Here is a 14,765-nt window from a genome sequence, read left to right as displayed (position 1 = left end):
AAAAGTAACATCAAATCGCCCTACTAAATGGTCTGCATTTATACTATACGGGTAATCACTGTTAATCCTAAAGAGAAACCGAAATTTACAGCTTCAAAAGTTGAAAAGGTAGATAGTAGGAAGAATATAGCAAAACTTTTGGGTTCCCCCACTGGCAGGGAACTAGAGAACTAAAAGACAGTGACTCGCAAAAATCCGAGCAGCCAAGCTATATCCAAAGCGGGGATCGAGTAACCCCAAAGTGAAAAAAGTGCAAGAGAAATAAAGAATATTCACAGACAACTGAACGTATGAACTCCCAGTACATAAACAATGGCAGGCCTCCTGTTCCACGACCTGCACCTATACATGAACCGAACCCATCATCTATTTCCATGGCCAAATCCCAAAACCCATGTACAAACCAGTCATTCCTGTATTCCCAGATCGCCCTTTCCCATCCTTTTTTTTTTTTCTTCTTCTCTGGTCGACCTCTTACAAACATAGGCCCGAGATGAAGGTCCGATGCTTTAGCATCAACATCCAAAAAGCAGCAAGCAAAACCACGCCCATAAGAAAGATACACAGAAATTGAACAAAAAGTTTTTACAGAACCTAGCGCAGCAAGCTGCGCGTACATGAAGCATAAACTGTCACAAGACAATGAAGGAGTTAGGAGGCATCTCCTACCCGACCGTCCGAAGCTGTCGTGCCCGATCAATGCTTCCACCATGCCCGCCTACACCATGGTGAGGCCGGCAATGGTCTGGAAGGATGTCCCTCTAGATGATGGGAGCAGGTCCGCACCACCGGAGGGTGAAGCCGCGAGATGCGTCGTAGACGCATTGTGGCTTGGAGCGGGGAGCTCTTCGGGCAGCCACAGGAGGCCAGGGGATCCTTTGGAATGAAATAAGAAATCCAACCAGTGGTGAGAGGATGAGTTTTTTCATGGACGCTTGCCATGAAACTTCTATCCATCACGGCTCTTTCCTGATACCATAAGATCCTTCCTATGAGAACCATCCAGCGTTCGGCGATCCCTGGGGAGATAAAGTTTTAAAAAATGGACTTCACATGATCGTCACAGTAGAGCATTCAAGCAGGAAGGCCGTGAGCGATCTGGGCCGCAGCCTGGCTGGCTTCAATGTGGCGGTAGTTGAGTCCAAGGGTGATGAGCTCCTGAAGGCTGGCATTGACCTTCTCATGCATGGAGGAATCCTGGGGCGTGATGTTGGTGATTTCCTCGAGCAGCCGGGACCGGCAGTTGTAGTAGTTTCTCTCGGCATTCTGGAGTCTCTGGTTGTGATGAGCAGAAGTCTGCTGGGCAGCCTTGAGAGGGTTGGTCTGGGACTGGGTTGAACGAGTGCGCTTCATGGTGGGAGCTCCAGTGACCCCAGCAACTCTGCGCTTGCGTCCGCCCGTCTCCTTCTTCTTGGCCGGTCCAGTGGTGGGGGAAGCATCCGGGGAGCTGTGCCTGTCAGAAGAGGCAAAGTCGTGCACACGTCTCATGTGGTCGAACAGATTCCATCTGCGGGGGAATCCGTAACCAGGCACCGACCTGTCACAACCCTCGAACAGGCAAAGGTGGGGGTTATCTCCGTGACCGTGGAATCCATGGGCTTCGCGCTCGTGGCGGAAAAGGCATGCGTTCGAAGAAAACTGCAGCTGAGCATCCATGCAGGCGGCCACCTTGCAGCGGTATGGCTTCAAGTGAGAGTCCAAGTATTTGCTGTTTCGCGGTTAGTTTCAGTACTTCATCAAAGCGCTGAGGTCTTAACTCACTGATAGGCACACTTCTGAGTAGTCGGGGGGTGGTTGCAGGGCTTCTCTCCGTTGGCAAATGGGCAGTAGTACTTTCCATCACTGTGGGTGGGCAGGGAGTAGTAGGGGTGGTCCCGGGGGTTTCGAAGATCAGAGCCCTCCTTGGCTTTCTGGCGGAGCGTTTCCTTGACCGGCAGGGGTGGGAAGAATTCAGGATCCTGCTTGACCTGGGTCTGGGACATGGAAGTCTGCAGGGCTGGCCTACGTGCATTCTTGGAAGCCCGGATGGTTCTATTATTGCAAGTCAGAAAATGGGCTGTTCAGAGCTGCAGATGGGATAGAGAAATACTAACCTGTTAGGGTCCTGTTCGCTCAAGGGGGGCGTGAGGGGGAACAAGGGGTCTCCAAGGTTGATTCCATGGCTTCCAACGGGAGTGGTTGTAACATCTTTGAGCATAGCATCTTCATGGCTCATGAAGGTAGGGTATCCAGAGGCAGAGCAAGAGGAAGTAACAGAAACATCATTACTGGCGTCAGACAAAGGGGGAGAAACAGGCACTGATTGAAACATGCCGGTGGTATACTGATCCATGGATGATCCTTGGTAGTTCATCGTGTTCCACGCCTCATTGCCGGCCAGGTGGCCGTCATCCGCATGAGAGCTGTGGCTGGAGAGAGTATCATCAGGAGTGCAAGAGGACTGGGTACCATTCTGGGCATAAACTTCATTATCAAAGGCAGAGAGGTCAACCAATGAGGAGTAGTGGTTGAAGTCATGTGCATGGGAGAAATCCAGGTCATTTTGTTCAGTCACATCCTGGATGCCTGAGAAATCGGATCCTGCGTGATGATACATTACATCACTGGGGCCAACGGTCGATGGCAGCAGCTGCTGAGAGAAAGAGAAAGAGAGCATCTGGACTTCCGGGGACTCTGGTTTGGACATCGCACCACTGTCAAGTGCTTCCACGTCGCTCAAAGACCACCCTTTCAAGTCATTGGGGGTCCCGTGGTTGGGGTGTGTGCTTGAACACAAGGAGAAATTGTCCTGGCTCGAAAGTTCATCATCCTGGATTCCTCTGGAGGCCATGTTGGGGATCCCTGGGATCATTTGATTTTGTCTCGGCTGAGACAAGTGGTCCATAGTGTGCAAAGATGACTGGGACAAAGACATGTTCTCTGGGTCGTTCTTGATCTTGGTGGACATTGTGTGTTTGTGGGTGTGTTCTATATCCAGACAAGCTGGAAAACAAGAGGCAAGCACTAGAAAGTAACTAAAAGTCAGTACATCTACACCTAATCGCTATTGAAAGAACGGCAGAAAGTGAACGATGGTGTGCATCGGGGATCCATGCTGTACAAAAGGGCCTGCAGTCACAGTCAGATAAATCAATCATGTAAGCTTCAAGGTCAAGGCACACCAACCAAGAGAATGTCGTCAGTATATCACTCCAGGGAGATAACCGCTTGGTCCAAGAGGGGGTGCGCTGTTGTTATTCCAGGAACATGAGGTAATGACCAGGAGAGCGATCGGCAAGAGCGGCAACATGTCCGTGGTGCTTGTCTCCGGTGTCAAAGCTGCAGCGGCAGTAGATCGGGTCGTCTAGTTTTGGGTTAAGGTATCCATCCAAGGGTCCAGACTACAAAGGCTTCAAGTGAGAGATGCAACACATAAGTTGATCAATGGTTCAGTCCATTCAATGTCGAGATCCAGTGATGATTTCATCGAGGTATTCCAAGGTCGGAGTTCATTGTGCAATTGCTATTTCCAGCGACGGCTTCTAATCCAGAACGGTGGGAATCCAAATCGGGGTACGGAGAAAACAGGCCAACAATAAAAAGGGGTCCAAGGCAAAATGTCCAATCTCCCACTAGGCTTAGTGAGGAGAGATCCAGGTGGTTCCAGGCAGAAAGGATAGTCCAGGGGTAATCGAGAAATGAGTGTGCAACATTAAACAACACTCAAGAGTGTCCAGTCACACAGCGGCTGCTGTGGACAAGCAAATGAATTCCACGGTCACATGTTTCGTCAATCCGTCGTATCGACGGAAAAAATCCAGCGGAAGCAATGAGATTTCAAGAGTCCAGGGGTCCTCTATAGTTGCTGCTGTCGTTTGAATTGGAGGTCGATAAATGGAATCCAAGCGTATCGAAATGCAAACAATCGCAGAAAGGGAAAAAGCGAAAAAAGCAAAATCAAAGCAAACAGACAAAAGGAGAGCGATGAGGGGACTACCTGTTATTGTGTTGCCGTATACTCAGACTAAAGCCTGGGAGGAGCGAAAAACAAAACAAAGCAAGCAAATCCTATCCAGGATACGGACTGGGTTTCCAGAAGGGCAAGTTTTTCAGGGGTTGATCTAGCCAAGAGGGGCAGGGCAAGTAGTTTTCTTTTCTTTTCCAAGATCCACGGATTGGACACTTGTAGAACAGAGAAAGAACAAAAGAGTCAAGCAAGGAGTAGTAGTCAAGCCTTGAGAGCAAGTGGAGAGATGGGAGAGTAGTAGGCAAAGCTGATTTGACTGTGACAAATCTAGCAGAAAGTAGTATGGAGAGGGAGGTGATGTGTGTTTGGAAATGTGGATAGAAGATGAAAAAGGGGGGGGGTATCTCGGTTCGTTGGGTATCAAGAGTGGGCAAGATCGAATTTCTTCTTTGAGTCTGGTGTGATGATGATGAGGAGAACAGGAAAGGTCGAGAAGAATTCCACCTGGAGGGGGAAAGGCCGGCCTTTTAGAGGCGAGGGAAACAGGCTGGAGCCCTCGTTCAAAGTTCAGGAGACCACTGCAGGCGTGGGGAGGGGGGACCATCGGAGGAGACGGTGCGTCCAAGCGTGTGCCGAAAGTGCATGCTTGCTGCAGCTAGGCTGCCTCACTGGCACTATCGAGCGTGGTGATTTGGCGCTGCGAGACATGGCGGTGATAGTGGTGCAGCGCCAGGTGGTGTTGTTCGCTCACTCTCTACCAATGATTCTCGGAAGTCACCCATCTTGACGGGGCTTGACGTGGCCGGTGGGTGGAGAGTATCTGGATGTATCAGTTGGCAACGGCACCACCCGGGCAATTGCTCAATCTAGCGGTGAGGCGGGACTCACCCGTCCTCCACCTATCCAGACGCGATGATTGGTGGTTCAGGGGCAGATGGGCTGCAGTGTTGCATCACTGGCAGCAAAGCCCCTCAGCCGGCAGCATTGGCAATCATCCAATAATTCAAATGATTGGCGCCGAGCCCTTCCTGGGAGTTCCCCGTGGTTTGTCGCGTGCAGGGCTATCCTTGTCCCTGCCAGCCAGTCACCGGCATTTCCTCGGCGGCCCCGCTTGCCCTCGTGAAAAGTGTGCCAACTTCGGCTTCATCCTTTGGCTGCGATGCCCACCACGTCAATCCCCTCCTTCTTCGCGCGGAACAGGGATCTCGCTTGTCGCAGCTACTGCACATAATTGACATTGACCCCTCAATTCCCCCCCGGGACAGCGTGTTAACTTGCTTGATGCTTCATGCCACAGCGGCTCACTTCGCCCAAAAGGAGGGGGAGGGGTTTAAGCCAGCCATGTTGAATCGTGATGTTTGCTAACGTTTCATGATGGAGGGACCTACATCCCATCGTCCGGATATTAGTTGACAGCTGCACTCCGGCTTCATCCACCGGCCGCAAGCAAGACTGGCACCACGGGAAGTTGGGCAGCAATGCGATGGATTTAATTACGGGACTGCCGGGAAGTTTCTTTTTACGCTTGTCTCAGAATAAGCTGGAAAATCATAATCATATCAGGATTGGATTGGATTCATCACACTTTCAATAATCCCGCTCCCTCTTCAAATTAAAAATTCTAAAATATGGGTATCCCGTTCTACGCCGTATATTCCCGCACCGGTTCTAGACATCCTAAAGCATGCAAGGTCAGCGATTGGTTCTCAAGCGATATTCCAATTCGAATAGCGGACGATGACGCAACAATGGGTGTGTGTGTGTATCAGATAAAGGTGAAAGATGGTATACAGTTTTCGTTCAACAATCCGTAGATCTCAGGTGAACTATGCTTATTGGTATGGTGTTCATCATTGTGGGCAAGTAGCCCCCAGTGACACCCATATAGAAAAGGGGTAGAAAGAAGAAAAGTGCGGCGCTTACCTGTTGCCTGAAAGACCCAGAAAAGGGGTAGTAGTAAAAACGAAAGAGAAAAAAAGAAAAAGAAAGCTAGACAGCGCGCAGACCTTGCCAGGCACCCTGTGCGACGAGACTGCCAGCTGGTCGCGTTGCTGACACGAAACAGTTTCAGAAGCCCGCCTACATCAAAGCAAGGCCAATGAACTCGTCATGTCTGTTTCCGGGCAAGCAAATAAGATGATGCAGGCACCATCTTTGCCACCTCTGCCGTATCCGTTGTCGTCTGCGTGGTGTCAAGAAGGGAGGAAGGAGATTTTAGCATGTGGGAAGATATTTTAAGAGCCTCCGAAGCGAATAATTCACGTGATGTGTTTGCACCAATTGCACTCCCCACTTGAAGCCGAGGTTTGATCATCGCGATGTAGCTAAAATAGTGACGCCCAAGTTTCTAGTTTCTACGGTAGTGAGCTGGGTCGTTTCCCGGGCCGAGCCGTTTCCAGATGTCTTGCTTAGACGAGAGTCTTAGTGATGCTAGTTTGAGAGACTTCACCATACCTCATGTGGTAAGCTGTCCAATTTATCTTGCACATAAATAAGATCACATAATCTAATCATAAAGCTGGGCTTTAGGTCGCTATACACATTATGCTGCCTCACCAGAGCATGCGTCGCGATGCTTTGATAGCCGCCCCCCCCTCCACCCCCCCCGACTCCTATACCGTCACTCGAGGTCTCGATGAATGCCGACTGCAAACGCATCTGCATAGGCACTATTAACAAACAGCTATAACAAATCTCTAGGCCATAAGCATACTTATCTATCTTCAACTGTGCATGCCAGCTTGAAGTGGTCGGGCTGATGTTGTAGCTAATTGTTCTATTGACGGTCTGGTCCTCTGTCTCAATACACACTTGTAGTGATATTACTACCGTAATTTGGCAAGCGGATGTCTGTACACTTACCTGTGTATCCGTCACACATCACATGATGATCAGTCTGCAAGCCGTTATGCTACTAGAGTAATCCATCCTCTCCCCACCGTGTCTCTGCTGACAATCCCCTGGGTCATCATGTCGTCTTCACTGAGCTAAAATCGCCATGAATTGGACCGGAGGTCGTCTTCGACGACACTCGAGCTATAACACCAGTAGCAAGAAGCGATTATTGAGGAGGTCAAAAAAAGCAGAGACGAAAGACCCTCTCACAACATCTTTGGTCAAAAATGCCTGCCTCCACAAAGGAGGTCAAGCCAGAGATTCATGCGATCAACCAATCCTTGAACAAAGCCAACAGGTAGAGTGCTTTTGTAGATTCGATTGCTCTTGCATGCTAATTTCCAATCAAGTCTAGACATGAATCCTCTCCCTCCTACCCAACAAAAAAGCCGCGTCTCGCATCGCCTGCACAAGGTTCACAAGCAGCCCGGGACTTGGCAAGGATCAAGCACAAGCTGCTAGAGAAGACTGACTGGGCATCTGTTGCAGCTGCACGACCACTCAGGGTGCCATTTCCACCCGTGGAAGCTTTACAGAAGTTCGGGAGGCGGAGGAACATAACAAATGATGACCATGAGAGGCTGGGGTCTTCTGACCTGCGTCCAAAGCTTACAAGCCGCCGTCGCAAGCATCGCGGTACAGTGTCTGATATGGAAAGTATACAAAACCTGGAGATAAGGATAAATGGCCAACCCGTTGGAGCTAACTATCCGAGGGGGTGCCATAGCCCAACTGATGCTACATCGCAGTCAATGCTCTTAGACCATGATTTTGCTCCCACGATGCCAAAGCCCTTTGTGCATGAATATGCCTCTGAAAATATCGGCGTGAGGGCCTCGGTCGATGACAGGTCTTGGATACTAGGCTCTTCAAGCATTTCACCTTTATGTGTGTCGCCTTCCAATAGAGAACTATCCCCCTGGCGTAAATCCATGTTCCAGGGCTCAAATAATTTGGACGACAAGTATTTGGTACCTCGACAGTCAGCCGACACCAGCCCAGAAGCTCAACGAGCATGTACTCCGATCAGGAGACGATTTACGATAGACGACCAGATTCTCGCCGAAGAGGAGAGGCAGATAAAGGCCGCCTATGATACATCCTTGATTACAGACAATTACTCGACCGCTCATCGGTTTCTCCAGGGCCCTTCCCATCCAAGACTACCCCCACCGACTGCGAATAGCAGTAGGCAGCAAATTTCTATTCAGAAGTCCATGAGCACATCATCGACATTGAACCACTCAAGCTATGGTTGGCTCCCGGAGCCGCGCCACAACATACAACGATTTATATCCCAGAGAACAGAAAAGGGAGAGAATGGCAAGGCGCCCAGTGAATCCAGACTACGAAGCACCAGGCTCGCTCTGCCATGTACAACAACAAAGCAAATCACAACCCCTTTGATAATATTTGGCCAGTCTGTCGATGTCGATGGCGATCTACTCGCCAAGCCAGTTGATCACAGAGATGAGCAGCAGGCTCAACCCGATTTCACATGGTCTCCCATGATGCCCCATGAAGCTAAGAGTAATATGTCCATGGACGACTATCCATTCAAGAAAAGAAATACCCGTCGGCCAGATGACTTTGTATCCTCACCGAATATGGTCAAGCCCAGCAAGCCCACCATAGCGCCAAGGACCGGGAGCATATACATTGACCAAGCATGCGCTTCTCCATTCTCAAGAACAGCAGTATCGGGACGGGCTCCCTTGGAGGCACCGGGAGGATCGACTTGCCCAAGGATGGACCAATCGATGTTTATACAACTTGGTCCAGGCATATAACTGGTTTAACAGGACATCATCTCATGACCCACTTGTACTACATAGCATGATGATAGCATGTCACTGCTCACACTAGAAGAACCGTCCGAAATCTGAAGATATATATCTCAGTTTCAACAGTTAGTATTTACCCCTAGCATCGTCAGTCGCAGTACCTGATCACATGTCAATCTTACGTCAGGCACCGGCAACAAGCACCGACAACGTGACCTCCACCTGTCTCCGCATCACCTCCGCAGGAACAACACCAAGTAGTACATCCATCTCAACCTCATTGCCCATCTTCCTCCCCTCAACAAACTGAACTCCATCTTACATACCACCACAAAATGCGTCCCCTAACACCACTCATCACCCTCCTCACCACCCTCCCCTTGACAATCGCCCACCCAACACACCAACCACCCCAAACAGCCAACACCACAACCGAACTCCGCGCCCTCCCGCTCGTAATCTGGCACGGCCTCGGTGACCAATACCTCAACCCATCCCTCCAACACCTAATCCAACTCGCGGAAGCCACCAACCCAGGAACCTACACATACCTAGTCCACCTCGGCTCCAGCAGCACCGCGGACCGCCAAGCAACCTTCCTCGGCAACCTAACAACGCAAATCGCCTCCGTCTGCGAACAACTCACACAGGACCCCATCCTCAGCACCGCTCCCGCCATCAACGCGCTCGGCTTCTCCCAAGGCGGACAATTTCTACGCGCCTACATCGAACGCTGCAACGCACCACCAGTCCGCACACTCATAACACTCGGCAGCCAACACAACGGCATCTCGCAATTTCAGTCCTGCGCCTGGAACGACTTCATCTGCCGCGGGGCAGAAGCACTCCTGCACTCTGGGCGATGGTCACCCCTCGTGCAGGGAAGACTCATCCCCGCGCAGTATTTCCGGGACCCGGAGCCGAGCGAGATGGAGCAGTATCTCCAGTATAGCAATTTCCTGGCGGACGTGAATAATGAGCGCGAGGTGAAGAATCAGACGTATAAGGAGAATCTGGGGAAATTGGAGAAGTTTGTCATGTATATGTTTGAGGAGGATCGGATGGTGCATCCCAAGGAGTCGAGTTGGTTTGGGGAGGTCGATGGGGAAAGTGGTGGGGTTGTGGGCGTTAGGGAGAGGGACATCTATAAGGAGGATTGGATTGGGTTGAGGGGGTTGGATGAGAAGGGTGGGTTGGTGTTTAGGACCTTGAAGGGTGGGCACATGCAGTTTGATGAGGAGGATTTGGGGGAGATCTTTAAGGAGTTTCTGGGCCCTGTGGAGGTGGAGATTCCTGATGATGATGTTGATGTTGAGGTTGATGGGGAGAGGGTGAGGTTGGTGAGTCAGGTTGGGTATTAGGTTTCTTCTTTCATTTCTTTTCTCTTCTGTGATGAAGTCGAAGAGGTAGGGAGAGTTGCGGCGCTACTACTACTAATATTTTATACCCGGGTCAAGTCTTCAGATTGTGTTCTTTGCTTTTCTACATTCCTATCCTACTTTACTACACTACTAGTGGTAGAAACTAATTTCAGTAGTATTAGGTACATGCACACTATGCTGCATCAATTATGCTACATCGGGATATCATCAGAGCCACTGGAACATGGAAGCTAAGCTAGTAAGAAAACAAGTAATAATTTAGCAGCAGCAGCAGCAGCAGCAGCAGCAGGTAATATCCAAAACAATAAAGAAGAAATACAGCCAGCAACAACAACAACAACAACAATCAATCAATTTCGGAAAATATCTCATGCAGTAGATAAACGCAAGTAGTGTACGCAGTACAGCTCTATCAATCAATCAGTCAGTCCGTCCGTCCGTCCGTCCGTCCATCGCAGACGCCCATTATTATTGATCAATCAATCAACGGACGATTCATCCTGACGCGCAATGGCATAGTGGAGACAGACACATAGTAAGTAACATAGGAGATGATTAAGATGGAAGGAGGGGGGGGGGGGCACAGGATTTCAGCACAGGGAGTGGGATGAAATCAAAGAATAGCAATGAATCTCAGAAAAAGGAAAGTATGTGGAAAGAAGGCAATGGTAAAGGATGGGATATATCATGGGCCTCGACGATCATGACTCGAACCTGGTGGAAGACCCGAATGGAAGTAAACAAGATAGAAAAGGAAAAGAGAAAGAAAGTCGGTTTCTGTGAAAAGAAGAATTGTATAGGATATAAAGGTCATCAATAAGGCGGACGTCCAATTCCTCCGGTAATGCCCCGTCGAGAAGCACCACGGGGCCTGCCGGGGCGCGACTCTGCATGTGCTGGGGACAAGAACCCATTCAGAAGATTCTGCACATCACGGCGCTGGGCACTGTCCGTTGGCTCGGACAGGTCCGGCACCCCGTCATAGACATGGCTTCTTGAATACTCTCCATCAGCTGCAGCAGCTGCGAGTCCCGTGCTGGACCGACTCTTGTGCTTGCTGAGAGATTTGCCATGGTGAGGTGCGGCGGGTGTGCCAGGCTTGCCGTTCGCTGTTGGCAGTCGACGCGGCCCGGGTGCAGTGGATGGTCGCTCTGAGGCCAGGGATCGCTGCGAGTCATTCGACACGCCTCCGGAGACGGACAAGGACGGGGGAATCGGTGGCACAGGGGGAATATCGTCTGCGGCCATGAAGTAGGCCTGTCCGTTCTCTGTGTATCCCAATGCGGAGGCTTTGGGGGTCACCATGCCGTCGCCGTCCATAAGACCGTGTCCATCCCTGGTGGACTGGGGCCTGATTGAAGCTCCGTCCCCGTCGATTTCCGACAAGGAATAACCGCTCACCATGCTTTCGCTGCTAGACGAGACAACGCTGCGGTTGGAGGCATCCAACCGACCACGTAGCGGGCTCAGCCGTCGCATTTTGTCCTGATCGTTGATGGAAAGGACACGCCGCAGGTCATTGATATTGATCGGAGACTCTCTGCTAGGGCTCTGAATGTGTGTCCGGGCAGATTCGGGGACGCTCATCCGACGCGAGTTGTGCAGTCCGGCTGCACTATGCTGTGCGGATTGAGGCGAGGTGGTCGAGGGTGAACTGGCGTCCGCACCATTCAGGTAGATATGGCTGCGCATCGCCATCGTTCCGGCCTTCGAGCCATTGAGAGACAACGCTTCGGTCCTTTCCCGCTCCGCAGCTGCAAGGCATGATTCCCGGGACCACGCCGAGAGCATCTGCTCCCTAACAAGGGGAGGCAGAAGGTTACCGCGCGGAGCAGAAACCGATCCGTGTCCCAGAATAGGCATGGTGAAGCTGCGCGTTGGGGAGCTAGGGGGGCTGTGAGAAGATACGAGCGCGGCATGGTTGTATGCATCTTCGATGCCACGAACGAGATGCTCAATGTCGCTAATGAAAGGGGTCATCTGGCTAGTGTCCGCGGTGTCGGCCACGCCACGATGATCTCCGCCGTGTAAGATCTGGTTGAGATCACCGGCGGGCAAGCGGATGGAGTCAAGCCAAAGACCGAGCTGTTGCCTCTTCGTGATCTCTGTTTGAATGGATTGGCCTACTTCTGTCGATCCTAACTCGAATCGCTCAGACAGGGCCCAGAGATATCCATACACCAAGCTACCGATATTGACCTTGGCAGATCCGGATGCCAGGCTTGGAGCGCTGTTCATATCACTTTGAAGCTTCAGCACCATAGGCAGTCCAAATCGAGCAGCATTGACCCCGAGTTTATCAACAAGGCTAGCCAAGATCAAATGAAGCAACCTAATTTCAGAAACACTAGTCGGGCTTTCGAGCGCAATGTCATAGATAGTCAGGTGGAGCATTCGGAGGAAATTGAACTGAGCTGCTATGGCGGCCTTCTCTCTCTGCACCGCCGTAGACACTGATCGCTTTCCAGTCCTCTCGCCGACCTCCGCTAGTTCCCCTTTGGGGCCTGAGGGCTTCGCGTGCTTGTCCTTGACAATCAAGTCGCTCTGATTCGTTTCGAGCTTCAACCAAGACAGTAGCGCATCGGCATATGCGTAACGCGCATCACCTTGACGTTCCTGCAACAACCATTGCGTCCCTTCCCAGACGTGGATACCGACATGATTCCTGGACTCCACGCCAGACACAGCTGCAGGGTTCCGGGAATTCGCCACCAGCAGAATGTTCTTGATAGCTCTAAGAGCGGCAACTCTTCCAGTAGTGGATGAAAACGCGATAGAACTGGCTTCCCCAGTTAAACTGCCAGCCTGCGAAGCGGCTCCCGGAGAATCGCCAGAGATCTGTGCAGGATGTTCGTGGGTGGACGAAGGCTTAATGCGGGTCAGGACGACTCTAATCATATCCACAACTTGATCGCCGTAGTAAATGTGGGTCGTAAGGTCTCCGATGCACCGCTGGAAGAGAGTAATCAACTCTGCTCTCTTCCCAGAGAGTTCGACTTGTTTCTCTGAACCGGCGGGCGACAGCAGAAACGACATGTGCTGCAAGAGACCCAGAAGAATGTCGATAACGCTAAGGCCGATCATATTCACAGGCGACTTCAACAACCAGTCAATCATGTAAACGATGATGAAAGGTTCATCCAGGGTTTCTTCTCTAGGGTTGACATCGAACAGAAGCTCCATGGCGGCAACCAAGATGATGAATCGCACCTGCACCGGGCACCATTTTGCGACCAGTTCAATCAACGACGTCGCCCAATTATCACTCGTGTTCAGGGACAAGCCCAAGCTGGTGGCTCGGTTTCTGCGGAGCATGAAGTCCAATACAACTTTCGTGGTCACACGGATTTGACCGCGGCTGCTTCCAGTAACAACAATGCGCTCAAGGCAGCTGAGAGCAAGAAGCCTCACATCCATTTCCGCCTTTCTGTCCGCATCGGCTGCAGATTGAGAAGCCAGTGCCGGATCGCCAGTCACGGTGTCGACGGTCTGCACAGTAGCGTTGCTAATTCGCCGCCGGTGCGCAAGATCTGCTTCACTGGTCTTCTCCGATTCCAGAAGCTGCTGTTCCAGAGATGGAATCATATCCTCATCCCCTTTGCACACGTTCTCCAGGATGACCGGCAATATGATCCTCAGCGCATCTCCACCATCAGCAGCCAAGCCCGCCTCGGAACTGACCACGCCCTTGATCGCACGAAGTCCCGCATTGCGCCACCGTATTGCCAAGGGACCGCTAGAAGCAGGATCCAGCTGGGGCGAATGCGCCTCAGCGAAGCTCGCATAGGTCCGCACAACCTCGCGATACTGAGTCGCAAAGTCCTGTTCGGCCGACAGCGCCGCCATATCCTGATGACGGCAGAACGTTTCGAAGGTCGCGATCGAGTCTTCAACGATTGTTATATCACGGGAGCGTAGGACGGTTTCAATTACCGTCAGCACGGAGCGGGCGTAGATGGGGAGGTCGCGGGGCACTTTCTCGATAAGCGCGGTGAGAATCTGAAGTGTCACCTGTACATTGCTTTACCAGAACAAGTCAGCCCGCCATTCAATGATACTCCCTCCCCAGTATCTCCAGTTCCTCACAACATACCCTATCTTGCGGCGCCAGACATCCCGAGCGGCCCGTTTCTCCAGGAAAGCGCCGACCTTGGTCAGCTTGCTGCGACGAGTGCTCGCATAGTAGAGCAGATAGGAAAGTTCACTAGGATTCGGCTTGACTTCCGGGATTCCCTTCTGATATTGTGGATAGCATTTCAGAACCAAGACCTGATGCTTTGGCCGACATGACTGGCGTACGCCTTCCATTGGAGGCAATGTGATTTGCAGGGTGATTACCCGATGATTGTATACTGCAGATTTTCGTCGGTTTTAATAAGAACTGAGTGCAGATCCGGTGACCAAAACGGTCACCTGGGGGGCCAAGTATATTCAAGGACTGATTAAAGATCTGTAACAAGAAAAGACCATGAGGGAGGTAGGTGTGTCACGTCACGGAGGCCTTTTGGGGGTGGGTGGTGTTGCGGCAACGGCCAACGTGGTTTAAGGAGAAAGGAGAGGACAGGGCTTCCAGGTCGACGAGTTGCAAATCACCACGGGTGGGGTCAATCCATCGGAGATTCTAGTAGTAGTTACCCAGCCTAGTCAAGGAGGTGGGGGAATTGGAAGAAGAGGAGAACACTGTCAACCGCGGAGGCTGGCAAGCGAGGCAGAAGCGAAAAGTGTCGCCCTCCGGTTCTTTGGCGGATGGCGATAAGT

The 14,765-nt window shown here is 51.4% G+C and overlaps 5 protein-coding genes across 5 annotated transcripts; 2 read left to right on the top strand and 3 right to left on the bottom strand.

The window, feature by feature from the left end:
• Positions 1–11: 11 nt before the first annotated feature.
• ASPBRDRAFT_279557 (uncharacterized protein) lies at positions 12–893 on the bottom strand. The gene has a single exon (XM_067622450.1). The coding sequence runs from the start codon at positions 710–712 to the stop codon at positions 209–211; it is 504 nt and encodes a 167-aa protein (XP_067476727.1). The 5' UTR covers positions 713–893; the 3' UTR covers positions 12–208.
• Positions 894–1,074: 181 nt separating this feature from the next.
• Positions 1,075–2,947, bottom strand: ASPBRDRAFT_57147 (putative C2H2 finger domain protein; the record flags this gene model as incomplete). The annotated part of the gene is made up of 3 exons (XM_067627696.1): positions 1,075–1,708; positions 1,762–2,031; positions 2,094–2,947. The coding sequence occupies 3 exons, from the start codon at positions 2,945–2,947 to the stop codon at positions 1,075–1,077; spliced, it is 1,758 nt and encodes a 585-aa protein (XP_067476726.1).
• Positions 2,948–6,944: 3,997 nt separating this feature from the next.
• Positions 6,945–8,631, top strand: ASPBRDRAFT_130939 (uncharacterized protein; the record flags this gene model as incomplete). Its single annotated transcript, XM_067618278.1, has 2 exons — positions 6,945–7,139; positions 7,192–8,631. 2 exons carry the CDS (start codon positions 6,945–6,947, stop codon positions 8,629–8,631), a joined length of 1,635 nt encoding a protein of 544 aa, XP_067476725.1.
• A 196-nt stretch (positions 8,632–8,827) lies between these two features.
• Positions 8,828–10,494, top strand: ASPBRDRAFT_279612 (palmitoyl-protein thioesterase family protein). Its single transcript, XM_067622451.1, has 2 exons — positions 8,828–9,965; positions 10,163–10,494. Exons 1-2 carry the CDS (start codon positions 8,961–8,963, stop codon positions 10,166–10,168), a joined length of 1,011 nt encoding a protein of 336 aa, XP_067476724.1. The 5' UTR covers positions 8,828–8,960; the 3' UTR covers positions 10,169–10,494.
• Positions 10,495–10,820: 326 nt separating this feature from the next.
• On the bottom strand, positions 10,821–14,315 carry ASPBRDRAFT_198138 (uncharacterized protein; the record flags this gene model as incomplete). The annotated part of the gene is made up of 2 exons (XM_067621174.1): positions 10,821–14,028; positions 14,101–14,315. The coding sequence occupies 2 exons, from the start codon at positions 14,313–14,315 to the stop codon at positions 10,821–10,823; spliced, it is 3,423 nt and encodes a 1,140-aa protein (XP_067476723.1).
• Between the last annotated feature and the right edge of the window lie 450 nt (positions 14,316–14,765).

Source organism: Aspergillus brasiliensis (genome assembly GCF_001889945.1).
Source record: "Aspergillus brasiliensis CBS 101740 unplaced genomic scaffold ASPBRscaffold_10, whole genome shotgun sequence".
In the NCBI taxonomy this organism is placed as follows: domain Eukaryota; kingdom Fungi; phylum Ascomycota; class Eurotiomycetes; order Eurotiales; family Aspergillaceae; genus Aspergillus; species Aspergillus brasiliensis.
Note: the sequence above shows the minus strand (reverse complement) of the source record. Positions and strands in the feature narration are given on the sequence as shown.